General features: G+C 45.9%; 1 protein-coding gene across 1 annotated transcript in view; it reads left to right on the top strand.

The window, feature by feature from the left end:
- Positions 1 to 5,196: 5,196 nt before the first annotated feature.
- Positions 5,197 to 21,114, top strand: part of LOC120993744 (UHRF1-binding protein 1-like) — a 260,893-nt gene continuing 244,975 nt past the window's right edge. Inside the window, exon 1 of the mRNA XM_040422215.1 lies at positions 5,197 to 5,337. Within this exon, the coding sequence (XP_040278149.1) occupies positions 5,294 to 5,337 (44 nt within the window). The 5' untranslated portion in view covers positions 5,197 to 5,293. The remainder of the gene's footprint in view (positions 5,338 to 21,114) is intronic.

The following is a 21,114-nucleotide window of genomic DNA, read 5'->3' as shown; positions in this document are numbered from 1 at the left end:
CAGAAGGGCAGTTGAAGCTGGTACGGTGGCACGTGCAGTAGTTACCCCGTCGCAGCCACCGCACAGACAGGCCCGTAGAGCCCCTAGAATCCCTGAGGTGCTGGCAAACCCTGATTGGCAGTCACCAACTTCAGCCGCACCATTAGTTCCCCCTTTCACCGCCCAGTCTGGAGTTCGGGTTGAGACGGCTCAAATCGGTTCGGCCCTGGGATTTTTTGAGCTGTTCTTGACTGCGGAGCTCTTGGACTTAGTCGTGGCAGAGACAAACCGGTATGCCACACAATTTATATCCGCCAACCCGGGAAGCTATTATGCCCAGCCTTTCCGGTGGAAACCAGTCCAAGTTTCCGAACTTAAATTTTTTTTGGGCCTTCTCCTCAACATGGGTCTAACTAAAAAGCATGAATTGCGGTCATATTGGTCCACGAACCCGATTCATCACATGCCCATGTTCTCTGCTGCTATGTCCAGGGCACGATTTGAGGCCATCCTCCGTTTCCTGCATTTTAGCGACAACACCACCTCCCGTCCCAGAGGCCACCCAGCTTTTGACCGGCTCCACAAAATTCGGCCCCTCATAGACCACTTTAACCAGAAATTTGCAGATTTGTATACCCCTGAGCAAAACATCTGCGTAGACGAGTCCCTAATACATTTTACCGGGCGCCTTGGCTTCAAACAATGGGTATGGGGTCAAATTGTATAAGCTCTGTGAAAGGGCCACAGGCTATACCCACGAATTTCGGATCTATGAGGGAAAAAATCAGATCCTGGAGCCGGTCGGTTGCCCTGACTACCTGGGGAGCAGTGGGAAGACAGTCTGGGACTTGGTGTCACCCTTATTCGGCAAGGGGTACCATCTTTATGTGGACAATTTTTACACAAGTGTGGCCCTCTTTAGGCATTTGTTTCTAGAACGGATTTGCGCCTGTGGCACCGTGCGAACTAGTCGCGTGGGCTTCCCCCAACGGCTCGTTACCACCCGTCTTGCAAGGGGGGAGAGGGCTGCCTTGTGTAATGAAGAACTGCTCGCGGTGAAATGGAGAGACAAGCGTGACGTTTACATGCTCTCCTCCATTCACGCAGACACGACAATCCAAATTTAAAGGGCAACCCGTGTCATTGAAAAGCCCCTCTCAGTCCACGACTATAATGCGCTCATGGGAGGGGTGGACTTCAATGACCAGATGTTGGCTCCCTATTTAGTTTCCCGACGCACCAGACGCTGGTATAAGAAGGTGTCTGTATATTTAATTCAATTGGCTCTGTATAATAGTTTTGTTCTCTACAGTAAGGCTGGGAGAACACGATCCTTCCTCAAATTCCAGGAAGAGATCATCGAGAACCTCCCGTATCCAGAAGGTTCCGTGGCCCCATCCACCAGTGTAGTTAGCCGTCTACACGAGCGACATTTCCCCAGTGTCGTTGCTGGTACGTCAACCCAACCGCCACCCCGAAAAAAATGTTGTGTCTGTAGCAGGAGTGGAATAAGGCGTGACACCCGCTATTTCTGTCCTGACCACCCTGCCCTATGCTTAGGAGAGTGTTTCCGGAAGTACCACACACAGGTACACCTAGCATAGGGATTGCATCTCACAGGACAGGCACACAGGGCTATTAGGGCCCTTTTACTCACAGCTGCTGCAAACCTCTCCTTTCACCTGGGATAAAGTGCATAACGTACTTCGCCACATCTTTGGGCGATTTGCGCTTTGCACATTGTCCCATGGGGAAGGAGAGGTTTGTTCTATAAAGGTAAAAAAAAATAATTACCGGTAAGTAAAAAAGTTAACGTTCAGTTAAAAAAGTTAAAAAAAGTTAATATGTTCTGTTCTAAAGTTAATAAATTTATTGCGTTGCGGCCTGGTTTTTTCTTTTTTGTTTTGTTTTTTTTACCTTCCAGGTGGACCAACCGATCGACTAGCTGCAGCACTGATGTGCATTCGGACAGAAGCATTGCGCTGCTGTCAGATTACACGCAAGTCGGTGTATGCGGCGCTGCAAGACGAGATTTCTCCTCTGCAGTAAAAGATACGTTTGCCGAGGCATATGAGCTGAGGAGGTGGCGGTGTTCATATACTTTGGCAAACACTTTGTATATATAAAAAAAAAAATCCCGGCAATGATTTATTCATCCACATCGATTGATGTGAATGGAGAAATCTGGTTTGCCAGGGCATACGAGCTAAGTGGGTATGGATGTTGGGCGGAGCTCCTATGTCCTGGCAGACGCCTTTCCCCTCCTTTTTCTTTTTTTGGCAGAGATTTTTTCATCCACATTGATTGATGCGAATGAAGAAATCTGTGCCGTTCATTTTTTTCTTTCAGCCCAGAGGCTGAACGGAAAAAAAAAATCTCATTACCCGTATGCTCAATATAAGGAGAATAGCAGAAACTCCTAATGCTGGCCATACATGTAATGATTGCGGAGACCCTCAAATGCCAGGGCAGTACAAACACCCCACAAATAACACCATTTTGGAAAGAAGACACCCCAAGGTATTCGCTGAGGGGCATATTGAGTCCATGAAAGATTGAAATTTTTGTCCCAAGTTAGCGGAAAGGGAGACTTTGTGAGAAAAAAAATCAAAACAATCAATTTCCGCTAACTTGTGCCAAAATTTTTTTTTTTCTATGAACTTGCCATGCCCCTCATTGAATACCTTGGGGTGTCTTCTTTCCAAAATGGGGTCACATGTGGGGTATTTATACTGCCCTGGCATTTTAGGGGCCCCAAAGCGTGAGAAGAAGTCTGGTATCCAAATGTCTAAAAATGCCCTCCTAAAAGGAATTTGGGCACCTTTGCCCACCTAGGCTGCAAAAAAGTGTCACACATCTGGTATCTCCGTATTCAGGAGAAGTTGGGGAATGTGTTTTGGGGTGTCATTTTACATATACCCATGCTGGGTGAGAGAAATATCTTGGCAAAAGACAACTTTTCACATTTTTTTATACTAAGTTGGCATTTGTCCAAGATATTTATCTCACCCAGCATGGGTATATGTAAAATGACACCCCAAAACACATTCCCCAACTTCTCCTGAATACGGAGATACCACATGTGTGACACTTTTTTGCAGCCTAGGTGGGCAAAGGGGCCCACATTCCAAAGAGCACCTTTCGGATTTCACAGGTCATTTGCCTACTTACCACACATTAGGGCCCCTGGAAAATGCCAGGGCAGTATAACTACCCCACAAGTGACCCCATTTTGGAAAGAAGACACCCCAAGGTATTCCATGAGGGGCATGGCAAGTTCCTAGAATTTTTTATTTTTTGTCATAAGTTAGTGGAAAATGATGATTTATTTTTTTTTCTTACAAAGTCTCATATTCTACTAACTTGTGACAAAAAATAAAAACTTCCATGAACTCACTATGCCCATCAGCGAATACCTTGGGGTGTCTTCTTTCCAAAATGGGGTCACTTGTGGGGTAGTTATACTGCCCTGGCATTCTAGGGGCCCAAATGTGTGGTAAGGAGTTTGAAATCAAATTCTGTAAAAAATGACCAGTGAAATCCGAAAGGTGCTCTTTGGAATATGGGCCCCTTTGCCCACCTAGGCTGCAAAAAAGTGTCACACATCTGGTATCTCCGTATTCAGGAGAAGTTGGGGAATGTGTTTTGGGGTGTCATTTTACATATACCCATGCTGGGTGAGATAAATATCTTGGACAAATGCCAACTTAGTATAAAAAAATGGGAAAAGTTGTCTTTTGCCAAGATATTTCTCTCACCCAGCATGGGTATATGTAAAATGACACCCCAAAACACATTCCCCAACTTCTCCTGAATACGGAGATACCAGATGTGTGACACTTTTTTGCAGCCTAGGTGGGCAAAGGGGCCCATATTCCAAAGAGCACCTTTCGGATTTCACTGGTCATTTTTTACAGAATTTGATTTCAAACTCCTTACCACACATTTGGGCCCCTAGAATGCCAGGGCAGTATAACTACCCCACAAGTGACCCCATTTTTGAAAGAAGACACCCCAAGGTATTCGCTGATGGGCATAGTAAGTTGATGGAAGTTTTTATTTTTTGTCACAAGTTAGTGGAATATGAGACTTTGTAAGAAAAAACAAATAAAAATAAAATCATCATTTTCCGCTAACTTGTGACAAAAAATAAAAAGTTCTATGAACTCACTATGCCCATCAGCGAATACCTTAGGGTGTCTACTTTCCGAAATGGGGTCATTTGTGGGGTGTTTGTACTGTCTGGGCATTGTAGGACCTCAGGAAACATGACAGGTGCTCAGAAAGTCAGAGCTGCTTCAAAAAGCGGAAATTCACATTTTTGTACCATAGTTTGTAAACGCTATAACTTTTACCCAAACCATTTTTTTTTTTTACCCAAACATTTTTTTTTTATCAAAGACATGTAGAACAATAAATTTAGAGCAAAATTTATATATGGTTCTCGTTTTTTTTGCAAAATTTTACAACTGAAAGTGAAAAATGTCATTTTTTTGCAAAAAAATCGTTAAATTTCGATTAATAACAAAAAAAGTAAAAATGTCAGCAGCAATGAAATACCACCAAATGAAAGCTCTATTAGTCAGAAGAAAAGGAGGTAAAATTGATTTGGGTGGTAAGTTGCATGACCGAGCAATAAACGGTGAAAGTAGTGTAGGTCAGAAGTGTAAAAAGTGGCCTGGTCTTTCAGGGTGTTTAAGCCATGAGGGCTGAGGTGGTTAATAAATAAAAATTATTATTTTTTTACTCAATGTCCCACTGTCATGAAGTACAATATGTGACGAGAAAACACTCTCAGAATGGCCTGGATAAGTAAAAGCGTTTTAAAGTTATCACCACATAAAGTGACACATGTCAGATTTGAAGGTGAAAAATGGCAGGGTCCTGAAGGGGTTAAATGTGGCCCCCTCTGCGTACAATATTACACAACTTCCCTGCATACAATATCACAATACCCCCCACCACCTCTGGATACAGTTCTCGGCTCCCCTCCCCACGTCCACAGCACACACATGTTGTACCTCCAGCACTGACAGACACTTCCCTCCCCTCCCCTCCCCGAGTGATGAGCAGCCATCCATGACCTGCTCTGCAAACAGCCTGAGTTCTTTGGATTCCCACCCTTCTATTCATGCTGCATCCTGTGCTGCCGATTCAGAGTCACGTGACAAGAGAATGTCACGTGAACCAGTGACGTCAGGAGGTCCGTTTCCTGCGTGGAGTTTATCTGCTACCACTTCTGAACAGGGTAACTGGGTTGCAGGTGGAGAGACCTGGTGTTTGGGAAGCATCTGGGACAAATACAGCAGGCGGGATGGCAGCGATCATCAAGAGGCAGATCCTAAAGCACTTATCAAGGTATTACATGGCAGTGGGCGAAGCTGACTAGAGCAGTGTGGGCCACATTTGGCATGGGCACGATACGGACCTGGTCCTTCCTTACCAAGTATTGGAATAGCTGACTCTACAGCAGCTGTCTATTTCACATGCCTGGTACGGACCTCTCAGCCCCCTGGTGGTCGGGTCCAGAACTATGATGGGATTTAGCTGATTCACAGTGAATTGTCTAAGCTCCATACTCTGTAAGGACCTGCTTAGTGCTTAACTCTTTGTGGTATAGGATCAGTTACAATTAATTTTGCCCAATAAATTGAAACAGATGAGCAGGGCTGGCCTTAGGTGTTCAGGCGCCCTGTGCAAGCTAATCTTGTGCCCCCCCCCCCCCCCTTCACCTGAACATACACAAAGAGGAAAACAATCTTTATAACAGATAATTTAATTGCAAGTGCTAACAAGTACAATCATACCCAGTGTTACCCATAGCCAGTCTCCTGCCCCCCTTAATCATACCCAGTGTCACCCAGAGCCAGTCCCCTGCCCTCCTTAATCATACCCAGTGTCACCCTTACCCAGTCCCCTGCCCCCTCAATTAGACCCTGCCCCCCTTAAATTAAGGATGACAGACACTGGGTATGATTAAGGGGGCAGGGGACTGGCTCTGGGTGACACTGGGTATGATTAAGGGGGGCAGGGGACTGGGCAAAGGTCACAGGGTATGATTAAGGGGGGCAGGAGAATGGCTATGGGTGACACTATGTATGATTAAGGGCCTTATAATGTGCCAGTAAAAAGGAACCCCCATAATGCCCTCCCATCATGTGCCAGTATCATAGTGCCATCTCCCTCCCAATGTGCCAGTATCAAGTGCCTCTCTCCTTCCCACCCCCCATGTGCCAGTATCAAGTGCCTCTCTCCTCCCCCCATGTCCCAGTATCATAGTGCCATCTCCCCCCCCCAAAAAAAAGTGCCAGTATCAAGAGCCTCTCCCCCTCATGTCCCAGTATCATAGTGCCATCTCCCCCCCAAAAGTGCCAGTATCAAGTGCCTCTCTCCTTCCCACCCACCCCCCCATGTGCCAGTATCATAGTGCCATCCCCCCCCATGTCCAATATTAGGTGCCTCTCTCCTTCCCACCCCCCCATATGTGCCAGTATCATAGTGCCAACCCCCCCATGTGCCAGTATCAAGTGCCTCTCTCCTTCCCACCCATGTGCCAGTATCATAGTGCCAACCCCCCCATGTGCCAGTATCAAGTGCCTCTCTCCTTCCCCCCATGTGCCAGTATCATGGTGCCAAACCCCCCTCCCCCATGTGCCAGTATCATGGTGCCAAACCCCCCTCCCCCATGTGCCAGTATCATGGTGCCAAACCCCCCACACAGCTATAAGAGCTGCATAGCCACTTCTATTGTTGTCTCGTTTATAGCTTACAAATGACAGCAGCCCCAGCACACTCAGCCTGCTATATATGATAGTTGCCCCAGCACACCCAGCTCTGCTTCATCTATACACATGACAGCTGCCGCAGCACACTCAGCTCTGCTATATCTCTATCCACTGTATAGTAATACTTAGAGATATATAGATATAGCAGAGCTGAGTGTGCAGGGGCAGCTGTCATATATAGAGATATAGCAGTGCTGGGTGTGTTGGGGCAGCTGTCATGTGTATAGATGTACACTGGCTATAACAGAGTCTACAGTAGAAGTCTCATATTTTTTCAGTCAGTGGCTATGCAGCTCTTATACAAAATAGAACAGAAAGTCAGTCCTGTGTCCCAACACGGACAGTTACTTGCGCTGCTGCTGGTCCCGGGATAGTGTGGTAGGTCGCTCACACTGGCAAAGACAAGTCAAAGGGTTTTGGAACCGCGCTGCTGGAAACTATTTCTCCCGGTCACAAGTGGATGGCAAAAGGGTATCAGCCCCTTTCCTCGACACCCAAAGGACACGATCCTCTCAGACCTCCACCTCTACAGGGTTTAAGAAGATGGCAGAATAGTGAAGCACCCTTAAGAATCTTTTTATAAAAGGTTTTATTCTACTTACAACAAGTCAGTAGACAAAAGGCATAAAATATAAATCAATCGTCACGTTCCTGCCCTGCAGGAACGTGACGATTGATTTATATTTTATGCCTTTTGTCTACTGACTTGTTGTAAGTAGAATAAAACCTTTTATAAAAAGATTCTTAAGGGTGCTTCACTATGCAGCTCTTATAGCGGTGTGGGTAAGTGCTTTGCCTCTGATACAGAAGGTCGTGGGTTTGAATCCCATCAGACACATCTCTCCCTCTCCTGAGGACGGCAATACAGATGACTATGCCTGGGATTCGTTGGATTCGAATCTCGTAAATGAGAAGCGTGCAAGTTGTGACACAGGCAGGGCGTCTATAAAGTAGTAAGGGCGCTGCTGGGAGGTATGAGAAGGCCGCCGCCGTCCTGCATGTTGTTACAGTGTGTGGTGTTTGTGGCAGTCGCTACACCGGCCAAGGAGCCTCCTCGCTGTCGGCACAGCCTGGCCGCCGGGCGCCCCTGTTGCCATGGCGCCCTGTGCGGCCGCACAGCTTGCACTCCCCTTACTGCAGATGAGTAAGGTTTTTATGTGTATTTCATATTTAAAGAGGACCTTTCACCTTGAAAAACATTGTGAACTAAGTATGCTGCCAAGGAGAGCGGCGCCCCGGGATCTCACTGCACTTACTATTATCCCTGGGCGCCGCTCCGTTCTCCCGTTATCCCCTCCGGTATCTTTACTCACTAAGTTATAGTAGGCGGTGTCTGCCCTTGTCCTGTGGGCGTCTCCTTCTCCTAGGCCAGTGGCGGCGAACCTATGGCACGGGTGCCAGAGGCGGCACTCGGAGCCCTCTCTGTGGGCACCCACACCCTGGAAAAAGTCTGTGGTGTACCAATATGCCTTAGACTTTTCCTGCCATTCATCAGCACAGGGTGAGCTATGAACGGCACAGGTAGCGCACTGAGGCAGGCTATTATAACTAAATGATAAAGTACATGGAAGATATACTATTGGACTGTAGTATTCAGGGTAAATTGCCGTGTTGGGATAAATAAGTGGGTTTTGGGTTGCAGTTTGGGCACTCGGTCTCTAAAAGGTTCGCCATCTCTGTCCTAGGCTGTAGCGCTGGCCAATCGCAGCGCCCAGCTCACAGCCTGGGAGAAAAAAACCTCCCAGGCTGTGAGCTGTGCGCTGCGATTGGCCAGCGCTACAGCCTAGGAGAAGGAGACGCCCACAGGACAAGGGAAGACACCGCCTACTATAACTTACAGAGTGAAGGTACCGGAGGGGATAACGGGAGAACGGAGCGGCGCCCGGGGATAATAGTAAGTGCAGTGAGATCCCCGCCGCTCTCCATGGCAGCATACTTAGTTCACAATGTTTTTCAAGGTGAAAGGTCCTCTTTAAGCCTTATAATAGTTTAATATCACCGTAAAACATGAATCCGTATCATGGATGCATCTCACCCCTCTGAGTCCTGTGAGAACAGTGTGCTCAGATCATGCCTCAGATAAGCCTCAAATCTCTGGCAAATTTCTGCATTTAACAATAAGTGAAAAGTTGTACAGTGTATGAGAAAAATAAACGATGGGTGCAAATTTTCCATTTGTCAAGAGTTATCTGTGAATTGTTCGCACCAAAGTATACATTCAGATTGCAAGACTTTGTCGATAATCTGTGATTTTATCATTGTCAAAGGAAAGCTCAAGATGTAGCGCCATAATACACATAATAGAGGTCCTCTTTACTAATGGGATCCACACCCCAGATTGACCTTTTCTGTGTTTTGTACAGAGAAGTTTTCCTGCTGGTGAGGTCCTCTTCAGGCATGGAGTTTAGCCTGCTCACAGTGTACTGTCTATTTCCCATACCCCAGACGGACCTTTTCTATGTGTTAGGGTACTTGCACACTAGCGTTTTTCTATTCCGGTGTTCTGTCAGAATACTATACCTTATCAGAATGTTATACCCTCGTCACTTCCGGTGACGCGGCCACACCGGAAGTGACGAGAATCAGCTGGAGGAGGGGGTGTGCGGTGCTGGCACTGCGCAAGCACAGATCCACGGGTAAGTCAAAATTATAGCAACACCGCGGGAGAAGCACCCACTTAATGCGCATAACACCCTGCGCCTGGAGTCACGGCTGGGTAGGAGAGGGTGCGCACCCTTGGCTATATACTCCTGTCTGCCACACACATCAGGATTACACTGCGCGTCTGCACTCAGGGGTAGGTAGATTTGTCAGTGCAAAATGTTCCATCAGATCTCCCTACCCCTGAATGTGCAGGCGCAGTGTGTCCCGGCCGGTTTCACGCATGCGCATTAAGTGGACGCTGCTCACAGTCTATTTCCCATACCCCAGACGGACCTTTTCTATGTTAAAAGAAGTGCCTTTTTTTTTGTTAATCTCCTTCCAAAATGTATTCCTTTATGAGGCGCAGATCCTAGTGTTGCCTACATTTCCAATGCAGAAGAGATCAGGGCGGACATAACGGCGACAGATAACTGGCTGTGTGATGGTGATAGCAGCAGTGGCGAGTTGACATCAGCGGCAATACAGTTTGGAACATGATGCAGGCAAAGCAGTAGATGTCTCGCTGTGTAGTGGTGGAAGCAGCAGTGGCGCGTCAACATAAATGGCTGTACAGTATGGAACATCATGGACAAGGCTGGATTTGAATATCAAATGTCTGGCTGTGTAGTGAGGATGGTAGAGGCACTTGTGGTAGTAGTAACTGATGGCAGCCAGGGCCGGTGCAAGGATTTTTGCCGCCCTAGGCAAAGATCCATTTTGCCGCCCCCTCATGTCACTCACTCACTGACAGACACACACACACTGACAGACAGACACACACTCACTGAATGACATACACAGAAACTCACTGACAGACACACTTACACTCACTGACAGACATACAACTACCCACTGAAACACACACAGAAACTCACTGACAGACAAACACACACATATATACTCACTGACAAACATACACATACTCACTGACAAACACTTACTGACCGACAGACATCTACACTCACTGACATGCTCACTCACTAACATACACACACAGACACTCAATGACAGACACACATACATTTACTGACAGAAAGACAGACATACATACACTCACTCACTGACATAAATACACAGACACTCACTCAGTCAAACACTTAAAGGGCTTCTGTCAGCCCACTAAACCGTTTTTTTTGTTTTTTTGTTTAATAATAATCCCTACACTGCGAGCTCTGCATACATAAGTAAAATAATAATTTTCGTTCAGTAGAATTTGATAAAACGCTATTTTTATAATATGTAAATTACCTTGCTACCAGCAAGTAGGGCGGCTACTTGCTGGTAGCAGCCGCATCCTCCGATCCTAATGACGCCCCCTCCGCATTGTGATTGACAGGGCCAGGGTACGGAATCGTTCTCTGCTGGCCCTGCCTGTTTTCATTCAATATCTGGCGCCTGCGCTGCGGCCGTACCTATCTTCAATCTGCGCAGGCGCACTGAGAGGCGGCCACTCACTCGGCCGCTCCATCCTCAATGCGCCTGCGCCGATGACGTCACATCTACACCCGGCGCAGGCGCATTGAGGAGCGAGCGGCCGAGTGAGTGGCCGCCTCTCAGTGCGCCTGCGCAGATTGAAGTTAGGTACGACCGCGGCGCAGGCGCTAGATATTGAATGAAAATAGGCAGGGCCAGCAGAGAACGATTCCGTTCCCTGGCCCTGTCAATCACAATGCGGAGGGGGCGTCTTTAGGATCGGAGGATGCGGCTGCTACCAGCAAGTAGCCGCCCTACTTGCTGGTAGCAAGGTAATTTATATATTCTAAAAATAGCGTTTTATCAAATTCTACTGAACGAAAATTATTATTTTACTTATGTATGCAGAGATCGCAGTGTAGGGATTATTATTAAACAAAAAAAAAAAAAAACGGTTTAGTGGGCTGAAAGAAGCCCTTTAACCACCTCAGCCCCCAGTGCTTAAACACCCTGAAAGACCAGGCCACTTTTTACACTTCTGACCTACACTACTTTCACCGTTTATTGCTCGGTCATGCAACTTACCACCCAAATGAATTTTACCTCCTTTTCTTCTCACTAATAGAGCTTTCATTTGGTGGTATTTCATTGCTGCTGACATTTTTACTTTTTTTGTTATTAATCGAAATTTAACGATTTTTTTGCAAAAAAATGACATTTTTCACTTTCAGTTGTAAAATTTTGCAAAAAAAACGACATCCATATAGAAATTTTGCTCTAAATTTATAGTTCTACATGTCTTTGATAAAAAAAAAATGTTTGGGTAAAAAAAAAATGGTTTGGGTAAAAGTTATAGCGTTTACAAACTATGGTACAAAAATGTGAATTTCCGCTTTTTGAAGCAGCTCTGACTTTCTGAGCACCTGTCATGTTTCCTGAGGTTCTACAATGCCCAGACAGTACAAACACCCCACAAATGACCCCATTTCTGAAAGTACACACCCTAAGGTATTCGCTGATGGGCATAGTGAGTTCATAGAACTTTTTATTTTTTGTCACAAGTTAGCGGAAAATGATGATTTTTTTTTTATTTTTTTTTTTCCTTACAAAGTCTCATATTCCACTAACTTGTGACAAAAAATAAAAACTTCTATGAACTCACTATGCCCATCAGCGAATACCTTGGGGTCTCTTCTTTCCAAAATGGGGTCACTTGTGGGGTAGTTATACTGCCCTGGCATTCTAGGGGCCCAAATGTGTGGTAAGGAGTTTGAAATCAAATTCTGTAAAAAATGACCTGTGAAATCCGAAAGGTGCTCTTTGGAATATGGGCCCCTTTGCCCACCTAGGCTGCAAAAAAGTGTCACACATCTGGTATCTCCGTACTCAGGAGAAGGTGGGGAATGTGTTTTGGGGTGTCATTTTATATATACCCATGCTGGGTGAGAGAAATATCTTGGCAAAAGACAACTTTTCCCATTTTTTTATACAAAGTTGTCATTTGACCAAGATATTTATCTCACCCAGCATGGGTATATGTAAAAAGACACCCCAAAACACATTCCTCAACTTCTCCTGAGTACGGGGATACCAGATGTGTGACACTTTTTTGCAGCCTAGGTGGGCAAAGGGGCCCATATTCCAAAGAGCACCTTTCGGATTTCACTCCTCATTTTTTCCTGAATTTGATTTCAAACTCCTTACCACACATTTGGGCCCCTAGAATACCAGGGCAGTATAACTACCCCACAAGTGACCCCATTTTGGAAAGAAGACACCCCAAGGTATTCCGTGAGGGGCATGGCGAGTTCCTAGAATTTTTTATTTTTTGTCACAAGTTAGTGGAAAATGATGATTTTTTTTTTTTTTTTTTTTTTTCATACAAAGTCTCATATTCCACAAACTTGTGACAAAAAATAAAAACTTCCATGAACTCACTATGCCCATCAGCGAATACCTTGGGGTCTCTTCTTTCCAAAATGGGGTCACTTGTGTGGTAGTTATACTGCCCTGGCATTCTAGGGGCCCAAATGTGTGGTAAGTAGGTAAATGACCTGTGAAATCCGAAAGGTGCTCTTTGGAATGTGGGCCCCTTTGCCCACCTAGGCTGCAAAAAAGTGTCACACATCTGGTATCTCTGTATTCAGGAGAAGTTGAGGAATGTGTTTTGGGGTGTCTTTTTACATATACCCATGCTGGGTGAGATAAATATCTTGGTCAAATGCCAACTTTGTATAAAAAAATGGGAAAAGTTGTCTTTTGCCAAGATATTTCTCTCACCCAGCATGGGTATATGTAAAATGACACCCCAAAACACATTCCCCAACTTCTCCCGATTACGGAGATACCAGATGTGTGACACTTTTTTGCAGCCGAGGTGGGCAAAGGGGCCCATATTCAAAAGAGCACCTTTCGGATTTCACAGGTCATTTTTTACAGAATTTGATTTCAAACTCCTTACCACACATTTGGGCCCCTAGAATGCCAGGGCAGTATAACTACCCCACAAGTGACCCCATTTTGGAAAGAAGAGACCCCAAGGTATTCGCTGATGGGCAAAGTGAGTTCATGGAAGTTTTTATTTTTTGTCACAAGTTAGTGGAATATGAGACTTTGTATGAAAAAAAAATAAAAAAAAAAAATAAGCATTTTCCACTAACTTGTGACAAAAAATAAAAAATTCTAGGAACTCGCCATGCCCCTCACAGAATACCTTGGGGTGTCTTCTTTCCAAAATGGGGTCACTTGTGGGGTAGTTATACTGCCCTGGCATTTTCCAGGGGCCCTAATGTGTGGTAAGTAGGTAAATGACCTGTGAAATCCTAAAGGTGCTCTTTGGAATATGGGCCCCTTTGCCCACCTAGGCTGCAAAAAAGTGTCACACATGTGGTATCGCCGTATTCAGGAGAAGTTGGGGAATGTGTTTTGGGGTGTCATTTTACATATACCCATGCTGGGTGAGAGAAATATCTTGGCAAAAGACAACTTTTCCCATTTTTTTATACAAAGTTGGCATTTGACCAAGATATTTCTCTCACCCAGCATGGGTATATGTAAAATGACACCCCAAAACACATTCCCCAACTTCTCCTGAGTACGGCGATACCAGATGTGTGACACTTTTTTGCAGCCTAGATGCGCAAAGGTGCCCAAATTCCTTTTAGGAGGGCATTTTTAGACATTTGGATACCAGACTTCTTCTCACGCTTTGGGGCCCCTAGAATGCCAGGGCAGTATAAATACCCCACATGTGACCCCATTTTGGAAAGAAGACACCCCAAGGTATTCAATGAGGGGCATGGCGAGTTCATAGAAATTTTTTTTTTTTGGCACAAGTTAGCGGAAATTGATATTTTTAATTTTTTTCTCACAAAGTCTCCCGTTCCGCTAACTTGGGACAAAAATTTCAATCTTTCATGGACTCAATATGCCCCTCACGGAATACCTGGGGGTGTCTTCTTTCCGAAATGGGGTCACATGTGGGGTATTTATACTGCCCTGGCATTCTAGGGGCCCTAAAGCGTGAGAAGAAGTCTGGAATATAAATGTCTAAAAAATTTTACGCATTTGGATTCCGTGAGGGGTATGGTGAGTTCATGTGAGATTTTATTTTTTGACACAAGTTAGTGGAATATGAGACTTTGTAAGAAAAAAAAAAAAAAATTCTGCTAACTTGGGCCAAAAAAATATCTGAATGGAGCCTTACAGAGGGGTGCTAAATGACAGGGGGGTGATAAATGACAGGGGGGTGATAAATGACAGGGGGGTGATAAATGACAGGGGGGTGATCAATGACAGGGGGGTGATCAATGACAGGGGGGTGATCAATGACAGGGGGGTGATCAGGGAGTCTATATGGGGTGATAACCACAGTCATTGATCACGCCCGTGTAAGGCTTCATTCAGACGTCCGGATGCGTTTTGCGGATCCGATCCATCTATCAGTGCATCCGTAAAAATCATGCGGACATCTGAATGGAGCTTTACAGGGGGGTAATCAATGACAGGGGGGTGATCAATGACAGGGGGGTGATCAGGGAGTCTATATGGGGTGATCACCACAGTCATTGATCATGCCCCTGTAAGGCTTCATTCAGACGTCCGGATGCGTTTTGCGGATCGGATCCATCTATCAGTGCATCCGTAAAAATCATGCGGACATCTGAATGGAGCTTTACAGGGGGGTAATCAATGACAGGGGGGTGATCAATGACAGGGGGGTGATCAGGGAGTCTATATGGGGTGATCACCACAGTCATTGATCATGCCCCTGTAAGGCTTCATTCAGACGTCCGGATGCGTTTTGCGGATCGGATCCATCTATCAGTGCATCCGTAAAAATCATGCGGACATCTGAATGGAGCTTTACAGGGGGGTAATCAATGACAGGGGGGTGATCACCACAGTCATTGATCATGCCCCTGTAAGGCTTCATTCAGACGACCGGATGCGTTTTGCGGATCCGATCCATGTATCAGTGCATCCGTAAAAATCATGCGGACATCTGAATGGAGCTTTACAGGGGGGTGATCAGGGAGTCTATATGGGGTGATCACCACAGTCATTGATCATGCCCCTGTAAGGCTTCATTCAGACGTCCGGATGCGTTTTGCGGATCCGATCCATCTATCAGTGCATCCGTAAAAATCATGCGGACATCTGAATGGAGCTTTACAGGGGGGTAATCAATGACAGGGGGGTAATCAATGACAGGGGGGTGATCAGGGAGTCTATATGGGGTGATCACCACAGTCATTGATCATGCCCCTGTAAGGCTTCATTCAGACGTCCGGATGCGTTTTGCGGATCCGATCCATCTATCAGTGCATCCGTAAAAATCATGCGGACATCTGAATGGAGCTTTACAGGGGGGTAATCAATGACAGGGGGGTGATCACCACAGTCATTGATCATGCCCCTGTAAGGCTTCATTCAGACGACCGGATGCGTTTTGCGGATCCGATCCATGTATCAGTGCATCCGTAAAAATCATGCGGACATCTGAATGGAGCTTTACAGGGGGGTAATCAATGACAGGGGGGTGATCAGGGAGTCTATATGGGGTGATCACCACAGTCATTGATCATGCCCCTGTAAGGCTTCATTCAGACGTCCGGATGCGTTTTGCGGATCCGATCCATCTATCAGTGGATCCGTAAAAATCATGCGGACGTCTGAATGGAGCTTTACAGGGGGTTGATCAATGACAGGGGGGTAATCAATGACAGGGGGGTGATCAGGGAGTCTATATGGGGTGATCAGGGGTGATTAGGGGTGATCAGGGGCTAATAAGGGGTTAATAAGTGATGGGGGGGGGGTGTAGTGTAGTGTAGTGGTGCTTGGTGCTACTTTACTGAGCTACCTGTGTCCTCTGGTGGTCGATCCAAACAAAGGGGACCACCAGAGGACCAGGTAGCAGGTATATTAGACGCTGTTATCAAAACAGCGTCTAATATACCTGTTAGGGGTTAAAAAAAACACATCTCCAGCCTGCCAGCGAACGATCGCCGCTGGCAGGCTGGAGATCAACTCTCTTACCTTCCGTTCCTGTGAGCGCGCGCGCCTGTGTGCGCGCGTTCACAGGAAATCTCGCGTCTCGCGAGATGACGCGTATATGCGTGACTGTGCGCAGCGCTGCCACCTCCGGAACGCGATCCTGCGTTAGGCGGTCCGGAGGTGGTTAAACACTCACCTCCCTGGGGTCCAGTGTGGTGCAGCTCCTCAGTTCTCCAGCGCACCGTTTAGTATGCCGGGGCCGGAATGACATCATATTCCGGCATCACAGAGGGCGCACGAGGGAGGAGTGGGGAGCTGCTAGAACATCTTCCCTTGCTGCCCGCCTCCTCTCCTCCGGTAATTTACTGGCAGAGCAGGCACCTGCCATCAGGGTAAGCAGATGCCTGCTCTGCCATATTTAAGAAGGACCTCCACCTCCTGGCCCCCCTGTAACTATAGTGTCCCACTAGGTAGGGGTGGGAACTACACAAGGGTCAATTGGGTCACGTGTTACTCCTACTCTTAAGGGACAGTAATATTATATTTGACCATGTATGTTAATGTATTTTCTATGTGCTTTTTCATGTATATTTCCCCTGTGACATGCATAGCAGGCCTATTAGGGTGTAGTTAGGCATCCTAGGCACTAGAGGGAGATAGGGAGCCCCTAGTATAAATGTTCAGGCCCAGACAGGGAGGAGTTAGTCTGTAGTGAGGAGTCTGTGGACAAAGAAGTGAGAGGGCATCTTAGCCAGAGATATGCTGAGGGCCTCCTCCTGACATGCAGCTAGATAGTTCAGGCTTCGAGTTGCTACCAGGAGGCTAGTGAAGGATTATAGCCTGCCTGTTGATAAAGTGAGCCACAGTTAGCTCAGAAGAATACCCCAAGAGAAGAGATGTACCTCCTGGGAGAAACCTGCAGTTACCCTCAAACCAAGCAGTGCCATTGCATCCAAATAAGGTAAGTAAACTGATGGGCAGAGGAACTATAAAGTAGGAGCAAGGGTCAATACGGGAGGAAGATTATTTACCAAGGATTAAAGCCAGCATTTAGGCATCCGGGCCTTGGGATAGAAACCAGACAGGAGTTCTAAAGAACAGTGTACACTATTTCTGAGGAGAAGGTACAACCTGATTCTGAGTGTGTTGTTGATTACCCTCCAAGTATCTTGCAAGATTCTACCTGCCAGTATTTGAAATAAGCCTGCTTGTGAAGCATATGATATAAGGGACTGCATTACCATCTTGATGTACAAAGTTGGACTGTTCTACCAGTAAAGCAAAGTTTGGTTCACTATACCACCTGTGTACCTCACTTATTGCTACTGGAAACCGGTGTGCCACCGTTACAGGCACTGGCGTCACGATCCTTAAAGGGACCTTGCCCCAGGCACTCAAAACACCTGCAACATCCAGGGCACCTCATCCACCATCAGACCTGGTCCCTACATACAGAGTGTGCCCCAGAGGAACTGTGTCTATATTACACTAGGTCCTCCCTGCATACAATATTACACGATCCCCCCCCCTGCACACAATATTACACGACCCCCTCTTCCTGCACACATTATTACACGACCCCCCTCTGCATACAATATTAAACGCCCCCCACTTTGCATACAATATTACACTAGGTCCTCCCTGCATACAATATTACACGACCCCCCCCCCTGCGTACAATATTACACTAGGTCCTCCCTGCATACAATATTACACGACCCCCCCTGCGTACAATATTACACTAGGTCCTCCCTGCATACAATATTACACGATCCCCCCCCCTGCACACAATATTACACGACCCCCTCTTCCTGCACACATTATTACACGACCCCCCTCTGCATACAATATTAAACGCCCCCCACTTTGCATACAATATTACACTAGGTCCTCCCTGCATACAATATTACACGACCCCCCCCCTGCGTACAATATTACACTAGGTCCTCCCTGCATACAATATTACACGACCCCCCCTGCGTACAATATTACACTAGGTCCTCCCTGCATACAATATTACACGATCCCCCCCTGCGTACAATATTACACGATCCCTCCCTGCGTACAATATTACACGATCCCCCCTTCCTGCACACATTATTACACGACCCCCCCTCTGCATACAATATTAAACGGCCGCCCCCTCTACATACAGTATTACACGGCCTCGCATTCTGCATACAATAATACATCCCCCCCTTCCTGCGAATAATATTACGTGGCCCCTACCTCTGCATACAGTTCTCGGCTCCCCTCCCCTCAGCACACACATGTACCGGACCAGCACTGACAGACACCTCCCCTCTCTGAGTGATGAGCAGCCATCCGTGACGTGACCTGCTCTGCAAACAGCCTGAGCTCTCCGGCTTCCGACCCTTCTATTCACGCTGTGACGCCAGGAGGTCCGTTTCCTGTATGCAGTAGCCACTACCATTTGGCATGCCAACGGAGATGCAGCTGTGGTATTGTACGGGCAGGCGTCCATAAACCTGAATACATAATGTGTTCTGTATAGAATAGCGCAGAGGGCTCGTTCACTGAGAAGCAGGCTTGTCTCTGAGCTATAACACACTGGCAGCTGATATAGAACTCTCCAGAGGTTTGAGACTGTGTAACGTGAACTAGTACAGTACACGCGTTTTCCTCATTTTGTGAGAAACTTCCTGGTGAGACGAATAAAGCACCAAATAGTAAAAATGGCACTGATAGGGTGGAAGTACTGATACAGGCTAACCCTGCTTGCTAGAAAGCCTTCACTCCTGAGAGGATATTGTGGATACCAGGAGCTGAACAACTGGTATTTCCCACTAAATTGGCTGGCCAAAAATCTTAGAAGTGGCCCAATTTGTTGCATTTTGCGTTTTTAGAAATATTATTTTTTCTTTTCATGTCTTCACTGTTAATTAAAAAATTATAAAAACTCTATTTGGAACAATTTTAGACACCTTAAAGGGTTGTCCAGGACTAGAAAGAGATGGCTACTTTCCTCCAGACACAGCCCCCTCCATACCTGTCCATGGGTTGTGTATGGTATTACCGCTGAGCTCAGATACCAGGCACAACCCATAGATAGTTGCAGCACTGTTTTCAGAATAAAGCAGCCATGTTTTCCTAAACTTTAATAATTCCCTTAAAGGGGTATTCCCATCTCAGACAATGGGGGCATATCGCTAGGATATGCCCACATTGTCTCGTAAACTAAGCCGGCATGCCGCCCTTCATATATTTCTATGGGGCCTCCAAAAATAGCTGATTGCCGGCTCTGCCCCATAGAAATGAATGGGAGTGCACCTATCAGACAATGGGGGCATATGGCTTGTCTGAAATGGGAATACCCCTTATTTCTCTTCAATCCTGGATTATTTTCCATTTTTTCATCTTTTACTTCCAGGCCTCTCAGGGCTCTAGCTTATTTGTTTCTTTGTTCACATAGCTGTATCATAGCTTGTTTTTTGCAGGCTGAGTTGTACTTTCTAATGGTACCATTTACTGTTGCATACAATGTAGTAGGAAGTAGGGTTGTTTCAATACCAAAATTTTGATTCGGTTTTGATACCATAAAAAAGTAGTGCGATTCTCTATACCATGCGAAAAAAATTAAAACTCCAAAAAAAGCCACGTGCATTCCGCATTTTATGGAACGTCCGGCCCATAATCGAACAGTCCTATCCTATATTTTCAGGGGACAAGGTGACCTAAAAAATTGCGAATCGCAGTTTTTTTTTTTTCCTTTTCTTTTTTCTTTTACGGCGTTCACCACATAGGAGATTTTTTTTAAAATATTTTAATAGCTTACGTGGCAATATGTAATTATTTTATTTATTGTTTATATATTATATGTAAAATTGGGAAAGGGGGTGATTTATACTTAATATTTTGGTGTGTTTTTTTTTTTTTTATAGTTTATTTAATGACAATCCCTTCCCCCCCCCCCTTTCCTTTTAGGGGCTAGAACCTGGGATATTTTAATCCCTTGTCTATTCACCCTAATAGAACTCTATTAGGGTGAATACGATCTTACACTTTCCCTGCTGCCCTGTGCATAGTACACACAGCAGTAGGGAGATTACTAGGGATCGACCGATATTGATTTTTTAGGGCCCATACCGATAATTTGTGAACTTTCAGGCCGATAGCCGATAATTTATACCGATATTCTGGGAATTTTTCATTTTTGAGAAAAAAAAAAATTCCTACACAAATCTGCTGAAAATTAATATGTTTATTGTTAATGTGTATTTTTTTGTTTATTGTTAATGTGTATTTTTTTTTTATAAATCTTTTTCATTTATACTTAATATTTTTTTTTTTTTTTTTTTTTTTTTTTTAACTTTTAGCCCCCTTAGGGACTAGAACCCTTGTCCTATTCCCCCTAAAAGATCTCTATCAGGGTGAATAGGAGCTCACACTGTCCCTGCTGCTCTGTGCTTTGTGCACACAGCAGCATGGAGCTTACCATGGCAGCCAGGGCTTCAATAGCGTCCTGGCTGCCATGGTAACCGATCGGAGCCCCAGGCTTACACAGCTGGGGCTCCGATCGGAGGAGCAGGGGAAAGGGGATCCTGTGGCCACTGCCACCAATGAGTAATACTGGGTGTGGGGGGGGCGCACTGCGCCACCAATGTTTTTACTATTGGCCGGGATTAAGATGGGGGTGGGGGGCGCACTGCGCCACCAATGATTAATACTGGGGGGCTTGGGGGGGGGCGCACTGCGCCACCAATGAAGATAAGTCTCTCAATCATTCATATACAGGAGGCGGGAGCTGGCTGCAGAATCACATAGCCGGCTCCCGACC

Source organism: Bufo bufo, chromosome 3, assembly GCF_905171765.1.
Source record: "Bufo bufo chromosome 3, aBufBuf1.1, whole genome shotgun sequence".
Classification (NCBI taxonomy): domain Eukaryota; kingdom Metazoa; phylum Chordata; class Amphibia; order Anura; family Bufonidae; genus Bufo; species Bufo bufo.
The sequence above is the reverse complement of the archived record's forward strand: the minus strand, read 5'-3'. Positions and strand labels throughout refer to the sequence as shown.